This window comes from Erpetoichthys calabaricus, chromosome 12 (genome assembly GCF_900747795.2).
Source record: "Erpetoichthys calabaricus chromosome 12, fErpCal1.3, whole genome shotgun sequence".
NCBI lineage: Eukaryota > Metazoa > Chordata > Cladistia > Polypteriformes > Polypteridae > Erpetoichthys > Erpetoichthys calabaricus.
Genome location: NC_041405.2, coordinates 108,200,342 through 108,212,609, shown reverse-complemented (window position 1 = coordinate 108,212,609; position 12,268 = coordinate 108,200,342). Strand labels below are relative to the sequence as shown.

The 12,268-nt window shown below is 44.4% G+C and overlaps 1 protein-coding gene across 1 annotated transcript in view; it reads right to left on the bottom strand.

Moving 5' to 3' along the window:
- Positions 1–1,995: 1,995 nt before the first annotated feature.
- Positions 1,996–12,268, bottom strand: part of rraga (Ras-related GTP binding A) — a 30,607-nt gene continuing 20,334 nt past the window's right edge. Inside the window, exon 10 of the mRNA XM_028815977.2 lies at positions 1,996–2,309. Within this exon, the coding sequence (XP_028671810.1) occupies positions 2,206–2,309 (104 nt within the window). The 3' untranslated portion in view covers positions 1,996–2,205. The remainder of the gene's footprint in view (positions 2,310–12,268) is intronic.

Sequence of the window (12,268 nt, the reverse complement as noted above, 5' to 3'; positions counted from 1 at the left end):
TCCTTTTGTTGCTTATACCACTGCTTCAGCCACCAAGTAGTATGTTTTTTGTTGCCTCCACTGCACTGAGTAGGAGCTTCACTTTGCATTCACTGGCATTTTTTTTCCCCCAAAATGCTTTTTCCATTGTCTTTTAATAAAACACTGAACGGAAGGGGCTATTTATATTGATTTGTATAAACAGAAGAAATTCTGAGAGGGATAGACAAGACCCCTAGCTCACTGAGGGCCAGAGACCTTTTGTCTACATTCATCTGGTTTAGCCTATCTGCCGATATGGTTGTTCAACAATAACATAAATCCTGTCGAATACCACTTGTGCATATAGTGGCTTGTCAAATTGTAATTAGTGTGGCATTCCCAGACTGAAATAGGGTTAATACTTTCTTTGTTCCAGTTGCCTTCAAAAATTAACTAAAGAAGCAGAACTGACATACAGAAAATATACATTCATGTTTCCTTTTATACTTACGAGACTTGTATTGCCCGAAAAATACAAAATTGCATATGGCACGAAGCTGTTACCATGTTTCACAGTATGGATGAGGAGTCATGAAAATGTTTGTGCCAAACAGAAGTCGGGTACACTGTAGTAAAGCTCTGCAGTGTGTGGAACTCCATTATACTACATTAGTCCTAACACGTCCACTTTATTTGTAAAATGTAAAGATCATTGCTTTTTTATTCACAATGTTCTGCAAGTTACTGTCACCATGCAATCATCTCACTGTAAATTTTAACTGTTTGCACACTTTGCCACATTTTCATTAATAAAAAGACTGAAAATTCTTCAAAGCATATTAAGATCCTATTTTTTAATCCTTTTTAATTTAATCTTTTTCCTAATGGCCAGTATCATCAAAATGATCTTAGATGTAACTTGGGCTTGTCTACTTGATTTGTTAAGATCACTCATAAACACTAAATATGGGACTTCCCTGAGATGCTAAAGATTTATTAAAAACTTGACACCACACACAAAACAACTTCATTTCCAATACGAATGATAGTTGAATCACCAGTTTAACCTAACTCTGTAAGGTTGAAGCAGTTATTACTTCAATTAATCTAATATTTGCTAAAATAATTCCAAGCTGCAAACCGGTTTCAATTGTTCTTACACTATTATGTAAAAAATGTACCGTATAGTTCATTTCTTTTTAAAATTATTGTCTAGGTCTTAATTTTACTAGTAAGAAAAAATCCACTTACCAGTAACCTCACAGTTAAATGCTGACCTGCAAAGTCAAAATGTCTAGGTTTAACTGGGAAACACATTTAGAGATAAGATGTTCAAGTGTTCTTTTTTTTCTTTTTTTAACTCCTTCAAGGAATTACACAGTAGCTTATCACATTTCTGCTGACATGTTATCTGGAACACTTGAGGATATGAAGAATAGAATTCTTAAATCTGCCTTTTTTTGGAAAATAAAAAATGCCAGCTGCCTAAGTAGAAAGCATGGAGTACAACTTCGGTATGTATTAGTACACATTGCAGCATTATCTTTTTACACCATACAAGGCTTTTCAAGGAAATGTACTGTCTTTTTTTTTTTTTTTTTTCTTTCTTTATAATAATTCTATAAATGTCAAAGTAGTTCTCAAGTACTTCAAGAAATTTCTGAATATCATAAATGTACTACTATATTAAAAATCAGTTCACACAGATTAATGCTTAGCCAAGCAAAATATCCTTGCCCCCTTAAAACTGCTAACCAGTATAATGGGGAAAAGTGAAAATCTGTTAAAACACAAGGTGAAACATAATATCAAGACCCAAAACAAACCATTTTTAAAGACAAATATTATCAAGGAAAGTACATTTTTTTTAATCTGCATTTTTATTTGGCAGATCAATAGTAGCACGATTGCACAAAGTCAAATGAAGGCCAGTACCAGGCATTTTTAAGAGATCTATCCCACACCCTCTGTGAAGTTTCTGTATTTAAAAAAAAAAAAAAAAAAAGAATAAATAAAAGCAAAAATGAGGCACTCCCAGCAAAAACAAGTTGTTATATAATTTAAAAAAGAACAGAAATAAAGTGTCATATTTAAAACAGAAAGAAAAAAAATAATTTTACATAAACTTTTGCAAAAGAATTAGTGACTATTGAAAAGGAGGACTTCACTGTGCATTTTGAAAACTGGTTGAGGACTTTTGCCAAAAAAGCAGGATGATATGCTTGCAGTCACACAAATTTCTTTTTAACGCATGCGCATTGTCAGGCTGTGTCTGGGTCCATCAACACGCTCCAGCTTTTCAAAATGCTTTCTAGCATTACGGATGTTAATCAGTGTGGCGGCAGATGCTGGGAATAAGAAACAAAAACAAATGTGTAAAAATTAATAGCATATTAATCACCTACATAATTTTTTTCTCTAATATGTAGTTATTTTACTAAATTAATTTATGGAGGTAGTAACTGGCACTAGCTAACTTACATTATGAATTATAAAGTCATCAAGAATTTTTACAATTTTTTATATATAAAATTCTATTACTTAAAAAATGCTAGCACATCAGAAAAGTTGAGTCTACATTGTAACATGATTTGGAAAACTGACTGATTAGGAAAAGTGTGCCATATGGAAAAGAATTCACACAAAAAAACACATTACACAAACCCTGCTGAACCATGGGAAAGCTTAATTATTTTTTTTAATTGGAAACAAAAACACAACTCATTAAATATAGAAAAAAAGTAGTGGGCAAAAATCCAGGCAAACAAGTATACCAACTCACAATTCAAAGAATTAGGAAGTAAAAGTACTGGTTTAGTCCAAATAATTTTAGATCCTAAAATTTCCAAATATAATTTGGAAGTATCATGAAACTGTGTTTGCTCCTTAATGAGTAAATTTGCTGTTGACAATGCTAAATGTATTTACATAATAACCGAGGGAGCAGCATACAGTGTCTATACAATTTTATTAAAATGATCTCTAATGTCCACACACTGCAACACTCTCCACAAATACCCCCAACTTACAACTGTCTAAAGGAAGAAAGGAGGCTGAAGAGTGTGGTTTGACAGCATTCACCACATCTATATCATCCATGCCTACATAAAATGTATTCACCAGAAATTAGATGTTTGAAAAGTTGCAAAAAGAATGATTGATCGAATGAAATGTTGACATAAAACTACGGGCAGCTATCAAGACAATTTTTTTACAACACAGCTGTAACGAAAATACAATACGAGACCAATTTTATCAGCAGAGATGTTACTTCAACACAAAATACAGATAAGTAAGTCCTGCACAAACATCTTTTTTGAAGTGTATTTCCTTCAGGAGGGAGATGTTGACTTTTCAGAGCTGCAGCAAATAAAATGGCAATCCTGATGGTTTAGGGAATTAAGGGAGTGTATATTCCAATATATAATTATACATTTAGCCATTACTCTGATGACTATAGCAAGCACAAATAAAGAAAAAGAGGACAACTCAATCCAACCGATCTCCGAATCCCTTCTTATCGTTACTGTGCAACCCAAGAACCCAATCTCCACCCCTGGGTTAAGATCAACAGGAACAATGTTGCAACTTCGCAAATAAACAAAGACTTGAGTGTAAGCATAACAAGGATTGATCAAAACATAACAGCCTGCGCAAAAACTTCAGGAATTATGCTTTATTGCACATGTTTCTCATTTCATAATTAAGTGAAAGGATGTGGGAGGGTGGGGGGTATCAAAAAATAAAGTATTGTGCACTTATTGGATTTCTGACACTAGTGAACAATATGCTTTAGTAGATCCATTCAAATTCATGTGGATAAAGAGGTAGGTCGCAGAATTCTGTTATGTCAGAACATGTTTTTAAGATGATATTGACGACAGAAGAAAACACTGCCAATGTGGAGTGAACTGGAATCAAGAATTGAACAGTATCAGTGCAAGAGACCGCACACACAATAGGGATTAGCCATTGGTCAGATAAATGCATTCTTCATGAATAATGTGATACAATTCTGTAATATTTTTAAATGAATCCCTATAAGCAAAGTGTATGTTTGTCATTCACATAACACAATTGAATATATTTTAATTTTCACCAATCACCTTTAGATAATTGGTATACTCCAGAAACACACCTCTAAAGTAAGTATTACGTAAAGTTGCAAGCTAGTTAAACATATTAAAGGCCCTAATAATACGAAATAAGACTTCTTATATGTAAATTGTTATCAGAAAATAAAACACAAAATTATGTTTCCATTTTCTAATCTAAAATGTGCTAGTATGAATGTAAGGGTGTCTTAGTTAAACAGGCGTGCAGTTTCAAGTAAATCTATTATATGAACCAGAAAATACAAACATACAACTCCAGTTCTAAAGTCCTTATAGTGGCTCCTAGTTAAGCTTAGGGCTGATTTCAAAATCTTCCTTTTAACCTATAAAGCCTTAAATGGCCAAGGACCCAATTACATATTTGAGCTTACAATTACTTACAAATCAGAGCTCACATTGAGATCTCAAGATGCAGGCCTACTTAAGATTCCAAGGATTAATAAAATAACAGAAAGAGATCAAGCTTTTAGTTACAGGGCCACAAAGCTGTGGAATGGTCTGCCTGTTAATATAAGAGACAAGTTTCAGCTTTTAAATCCAGGCTGAAGACCACTCTAGTTTAGCATTCACTGACTATGGCTGCTGAATAGCTATGCATTCTGTATTTCTATTTGTTAGTCATTTGTATAAATATTATAGAATTATGATCAAATATTTTTTAATCAATACATGATCCATCCATCCATCTCCTTCCGCTTATCCGAGGTCGGGTCGCGGGGGCAGCAGCTTGAGCAGAGATGCCCAGACTTCCCTCTCTCCAGCCACTTTTTCTAGCTCTTCCGGGAGAATCCCAAGGCATTCCCAGGCCAGCCGAGAGACATAGTCCCTCCAGCGTGTCCTGGGTCTTCCCCGGGGCCTCCTCCCGGTTGGACGTGCCCGGAACACCTCACCAGGGAGGCGTCCAGGAGGCATCCTGATCAGATGTCCAAGCCACCTCATCTGACTCCTCTCGATGCGGAGGAGCAGCGGCTCTACTCTGAGCCCCTCCCGGATGATTGACCTTCTCACCCTATCTTTAAGGGAGAGCCCAGACACCCTGCGGAGGAAACTCATTTCAGACGCTTCTATTCGCGATCTCGTTCTTTCGGTCACTACCCATAGCTCATGACTATAGGTGAGGGTAGGAACATAGATCGACTGGTAAATTGAGAGCTTTGCCTTATGGCTCAGCTCCTTTTTCACCATGACAGACCGATGCAGAGCCCGCATCACTGCGGACGCCGCACCGATCCACCTGTCGATCTCCCGCTCCATTCTTCCCTCACTTGTGAACAAGACCCCGAGATACTTGAACTCCTCCACTTGAGGCAGGATCTCGCTCCCAACCCTGAGAGAGCATTCCACCCTTTTCCGGCTGAGGACCATGGTCTCGGATTTGGAGGTACTGATTCCCATCCCAGCCGCTTCACACTCAGCTGCGAACCGATCCAGAGAGAGCTGAAGATCACGGCCTGATGAAGCAAACAGGACATCATCATCTGCAAAAAGCAGTGACCCAATCCTGAGTCCACCAAACTGGACCCCCTCAACACCCTGGCTGCGCCTAGAAATTCTGTCCATAAAAATTATGAACAGAATCGGTGATAAAGGGCAGCCCTGGCGGAGTCCAACTCTCACTGAAACGGGTTCGACTTACTGCCAGCAATGCGGACCAAGCTCTGACACTGGTTGTATAGGGACCGAACAGCCCTTATCAGGGGGTCCGGTACCCCATACTCCCGGAGCACCCCCCACCGGATTCCCCGAGGGACACGGTCGAACGCCTTTTCCAAGTCCACAAAACACATGTAGACTGGTTGGATGAACTCCAATGCACCCTCCAGGACTCTGCTAAGGGTGTAGAGCTGGCCCACTGTTCCGCGACCAGGACGAAAACCACACTGTTCCTCCTGAATCTGAGGTTCGACTATCCGATGGACCCTTCTCTCCAGAACCCCCGAACAGACTTTTCCAAGGAGGCTGAGGAGTGTAATCCCTCTGTAGTTGGAACACACCCTTCGGTCCCCCTTCTTAAAGAGGGGGACCACCACCCCGGTCTGCCAATCCAGAGGCACTGTCCCCGATGTCCATGCAATGTTGCAGAGACGTGTCAACCAAGACAGCCCTACAACATCCAGAGCCTTGAGGAACTCCGGGCGTATCTCATCCACCCCCTGGGGCCCTGCCACCTAGGAGTTTTTTGACCACCTCGGTGACCTCAGTACCAGAGATGGGGGAGCCCACCTCTGATTCCCCAGGCTCTGCTTACTCATTGGAAGGCATGTTAGTGGAATTGAGGAGGTCTTTGAAGTACTCCCCCCACTGACCCACAACGTCCTGAGTCGAGGTCAGCAGCGCACCATCCCTACCATACACAATGTTGACACTGCACTGCTTCCCCCTCCTGAGACGCCGGATGGTGGACCAGAATCTCCTCGAAGCCGTCCGAAAGTCGTTCTCCATGGCCTCCCCAAACTCCTCCCATGCCCGAGTTTTTGCCTCAGCAACCACATTCCGCTTGGCCTGCCGGTACCTATTAACTGCCTCCAGAGTCCCACAGGACAAAACGGACTTGTAGGACTCCTTCAGCTTGACAGCATCCATCACCGCCGGTGTCCACCAATGGGTTCGGGGATTGCCACCACGACAGGCACCGACCACCTTACGGCCACAGCTCCGGTCAGCCGCCTCAACAATAGAGACACGGAACATGGCCCATTCGGACTCAATGTCCCCCACCTCCCTCGGGACCTGGTCAAAGTTCTGCCGGAGGTGGGAGTTGAAGCTACTTCTGACAGAGGGCTCCGCCAGACGTTCCCAGCAGACCCTCACAACACGTTTGGGCCTACCAGGCCTGACCGGCATCCTCCCCCACCATCGAAGCCAACTCACCACCAAGTGGTGATCAGTTGACAGCTCCGCCCCTCTCTTCACCCGAGTGTCCAAGACATGTGGCCGCAAGTCCGACGACACGACCACAAAGTCGATCATCGAACTGAGGCCTAAGGTGTCCTGGTGCCAAGTGCACATATGAACACCCCTATGCTTGAACATGGTGTTCGTTATGGACAATCCATGATGAGCACAGAAGTCCAATAACAAAACACCACTCAGGTTCAGATCGGGGGGGCCATTCCTCCCAATCATGCCCTTCCAGGTCTCACGGTCATTGCCCACGTGAGCATTGAAGTCTCCCAGCATTACCAGGGAGTCCCCAGAATGTATGCCCTCTAGCACCCAAGGGACTCCAAAAAGGGTGGGTACTCTGAACTGCTGTTTGGTGCATACGCACAAACAACAGTTAGGACCCGTCCCCCCACCCGAAGGCAGAGGGAGGCTACCCTCTCGTCCACCGGGGTAAACCCCAATGTACAGGCTCCAAGTCGGGGGGCAATAAGTATGCCCACACCAGCTCGGAGCCTCTCACCGGGGGCAACTCCAGAGTGGTAGAGAGTCCAGCCCCTCTCAAGGAGACTGGTTCCAGAGTCCAAGCTGTGCGTCGAGGTGAGCCCGACTATATCTAGCCAGAACATCTCAACCTCGCGCACTAGCTCAGGCTCCTTCCCCTTCAGAGAGGTGACACTCAACGTCCCAAGAGCCAGCTTCTGTAGCCGAGGATCGGACCGCCAAGGTCCCCGCCTTCGGCCACCACCCAACTCACACTGCACCCGACCTCCTTGGCCCCTCCCATAGGTGTTGAGCCCATGGGAAGGGGGACCCACGTTGCCTCTTCGGGCTGTGCCCAGCTGAGCCCCATGGGTGCAAGCCCGGCCACCAGGCGCTTGCCATCGAGCCCCACCTCCAGGCCTGGCTCCAGAGTGGGACCCCGGTGACCCGCGTCCGGGCGAGGGAAAACACAGTCCAAATTTTTTATTCATCATAGAAGGTCTTTTGAATTCAATACATGATACTTTTTACAATTTAATACAAGCATGTACTTAAATGATGGCATAATAAGAGATTATTAAAAGCATAAGGGAAAGGACACCAAGATAGTTGCTCAGGTTAAAGTGAAATACATGTGTAATGAACACCCTCTTAAAACACCCTTATTATAAAGCGGAGGTAAGATCAATGGGAAAACCCATAGGACACCCCCATTAACTAAGCTATATTTAGAATAATGGAAGAATCAACATGTATACAAAGTTACTGGTGGCTGTAGTAGCTAAAATGATAGAATTTTGCATATTAAGAGTCTGATGACGTGATGCACTATATAAGGTAATGGTAATTGAGAATCATAAAAGGGAATTGTTTTATTGATTGTTCACTCCATGGACTGAAACATTTGTGCATATCTATGTGCAAATAAAGAATCATTCTGCATTTTCATCTGGTCTTTGAGAATGATTTATTTGAATATACAGGAAAGTTTTTTTCCCACAACAAAATAAGTATCACAAAATTTATAAATTGCTATTAACCCTCCTCTGTTCTGTTTCTCATATAGGTATCTGGATGTGACACTTAATGCCACTGCTTTGCTACCAGGCTGCTATCCTGCATCTGCAAAAGGCACCTCAGAAAAAAGACCATTGGCATCATCGGATGGAAAGATTCTCTCATCAGACTCAATGGCTCCAGAATGCAACTAAAATGGTCACACTTGTAACCAAAAATAGGCTTTGGTGATTATCATTTCTACTTAGAGCACCAGTGGCAAATGAAATCATTGAAACTTTAAACTATTTATACTGTAACAGATGCAAAAGGGATTTTTTTTTTTTTTTTTAAATTGTTGATTGGATGTGCCATTATCATATAGTATATGTTGGTATGTGTGGGCTGGTAGGTGGGTTTCTCCTTGGAGATCCATGAGCCATATTCCACTAATGGCAAAAATTATGTCGTCAGAATTTAAAGAAGAGACTGGTTACGCTTGCACCTATGATGCAATATAGTCATTAAAACAAAAAGGAAGACATGCAAAACATTTGAAATTCATCTGCCCATCATGCAAGTCCCCTGTTATGAAGATATCTGTGCCCTATGGAATTCAGTTGTTCCTTCTGACTTGGCGCACGCGTACTAAGTAAGGTACATCATGCATCTCCTTCTGTTCCGCATCTTTGCGTGCTTATTTCTCTTTTGATTTAAAGCATGCTCTGTGCAAAATGCTAACCTGTCTGTCAGTAAACATGTACACGGCTGTGTGCCCACTGTTTCCTCGCACAATGATGTCATGCGTTTAAAGGTTGCAAGTATATTACATTGTCGTTTTTCTGGAGTGCTCTTTGATTGACAGCAGACAGTACATTTTGTTAAAATGGTATCAATAAATGACATTTTGTTAGCTAGAATGTCAGTCGTTTTGGTATGCACACTATACTTTGTTACAAATAAAATCTTCAATGGAAGTGTATTAACAAAGAAACATGGAAAATAAGATTCAGTAAAATAGTATCCATCCATCCATCCATTCTCTTCCGCTTATCCGAGGTCGGGTCGCGGGGGCAGCAGCTTGAGCAGAGATGCCCAGACTTCCCTCTCCCCGGCCACTTCTTCTAGCTCTTCCGGGAGAATCCCGAGGCGTTCCCAGGCCAGCCGGGAGACATAGTCCCTCCAGCGTGTCCTGGGTCTTCCCTGGGGCCTCCTCCCGGTTGGACGTGCCCGGAACACCTCCCCAGGGAGGCATCCAGGAGGCATCCTGATCAGATGCCCGAACCGCCTCATCTGACTCCTCTCGATGCGGAGGAGCAGCGGATCTACTCTGAGCCCCTCCCGGATGATTGACCTTCTCACCCTATCTTTAAGGGAGAGCCCAGACACCCTGCGGAGGAAACTCATTTCAGACGCTTCTATTTGCGATCTCGTTCTTTCGGTCACTACCCATAGCTCATGACCATAGGTGAGGGTAGGAACATAGATCGACCGGTAAATTGAGAGCTTTGCCTTATGGCTCAGCTCCTTTTTCACCACGACAGACCGATGCAGAGCCCGCATCACTGCGGACGCCGCACCGATCCACCTGTCGATCTCCCGCTCCATTCTTCCCTCACTCGTGAACAAGACCCCGAGATACTTGAACTCCTCCACTTGAGGCAGGATCTCGCTCCCAACCCTGAGAGGGCACTCCACCCTTCTCTGGCTGAGGACCATGGTCTCAGATTTGGAGGTGCTGATTCCCATCCCAGCCGCTTCACACTCAGCTGCGAACCGATCCAGAGAGAGCTGAAGATCACGGCCTGATGAAGCAAACAGGACAACATCATCTGCAAAAAGCAGTGACCCAATCCTGAGTCCACCAAACCGGACCCCCTCAACACCCTGGCTGCGCCTAGAAATTCTGTCCATAAAAGTTATGAACAGAATCAGTGACAAAGGGCAGCCCTGGCAGAGTCCAACTCTCACAGGAAACGGGTTCGACTTACTGCCGGCAATGCGGACCAAGCTCTGACACCGGTTGTACAGGGACCGAACCGCCCTTATCAAGGGGTCCGGTACCCCATACTCCCGGAGCACCCCCCACAGGATCCCCCGAGGAACACAGTCGAACGCCTTTTCCAAGTCCACAAAACACATGTAGACTGGTTGGGCGAACTCCCATGCACCCTCCAGGACTCTGCTAAGGGTGTAGAGCTGGTCCACTGTTCCGCGACCAGGACAAAAACCACACTGTTCCTCCTGAATCCGAGGTTCGACTATCCGACGGACCCTCCTCTCCAGAACCCCCGAATAGACTTTTCCAGGGAGGCTGAGGAGTGTGATCCCTCTGTAGTTGGAACACACCCTTCGGTCCAGAGGCACTGTCCCTGATGTCCATGCGATGTTGTAGAGACGTGTCAACCAAGACAGCCCTACAACATCCAGAGCCTTGAGGAACTCCGGGCATATCTCATCCACCCCCGGGGCCCTGCCACCAAGGAGTTTTTTGACCACCTCGGTGACCTCAGTCCCAGAGATGGGGAAGCCCACCTCCGAGTCCCCAGGCTCTGCTTCCTCACTGGAAGGCATGTTATTGGGATTGAGGAGGTCTTCGAAGTACTCCCTCCACCGACTCACAACATCCCAAGTCGAGGTCAGCAGCGCACCATCACCACCATATACAGTGTTGACACTGCACTGCTTCCCCCTCCTGAGACGCTGGACCAGAATCTCCTCGAAGCTGTCCGAAAGTCGTTCTCCATGGCCTCCCCAAATTCCTCCCATGCCCGAGTTTTTGCCTCAGCAACCACCTCGTACTGCTGGGGGACTTCAATGCTCACGTGGGCAATGACAGTGAGACCTGGAAGGGCGTGATTGGGAGGAATGGCCCCCCCCGATCAGAACCCAAGTGGTGTTTTGTTATTGGACTTCTGTGCTCGTCACGGATTGTCCATAACGAACACCATGTTCAAGCATAGGGGTGTTCATATGTGCACTTGGCACCAGGACACCCTAGGCCTCAGTTCGATGATCGACTTTGTGGCCACATGTCTTGGACACTCGGGTGAAGAGAGGGGAGGAGCTATCAACTGATCACCACCTGGTGGTGAGTTGGCTTCGATGGTGGGGGAGGATGCCGGTCAGGCCTGGTAGGCCCAAACGTGTTGTGAGGGTCTGCTGGGAACGTCTGGCAGAGCCCCCTGTCAGAAGTAGCTTCAACTCCCACCTCCGGCAGAACTTCGACCATGTCCCGAGGGAGGTGGGGGACATTGAGTCCGAATGGCCCATGTTCCGTGCCTCTATTGTTGAGGCGGCTGACCGGAGCTGTGGCCGTAAGGTGGTCGGTGCCTGTCGTGGCGGCAATCCCCGAACTCGTTGGTGGACACCGGCGGTGAGGGATGCCGTCAAGCTGAAGAAGGAGTCCTACCGGTCCCTTTTGTCCTGTGGAACTCTGGAGGCAGCTAATAGGTACCGGCAGGCCAAGCGGAATGCAGTAAAATAGTAATAATTCATAATTCATTAGTTTATACCCAAGAACTCTGTACAAAGACATTTAAAAGGAAATTCATTAAAATAAATGTACTAATCCACTTTCAAACCATATGTGGTAATTTGCTCATCAACATTTATATTAAAATGAGGGAAAAGAAACATTTCCATGGGAAAGGTTTTGTTGTTGAACTCAAATTTCTCCACTGTCATACGAGTGATTAATGCCATGTGAATGAATTAGTTAAGAAAAATGCCTTGCCTGTCATGACCACCTCTTTAAATTTACATTCTTATATTTCTTAATAGTTTTGGTATACTGAATGTACTGTATATGGACAGTGACAGATACATTC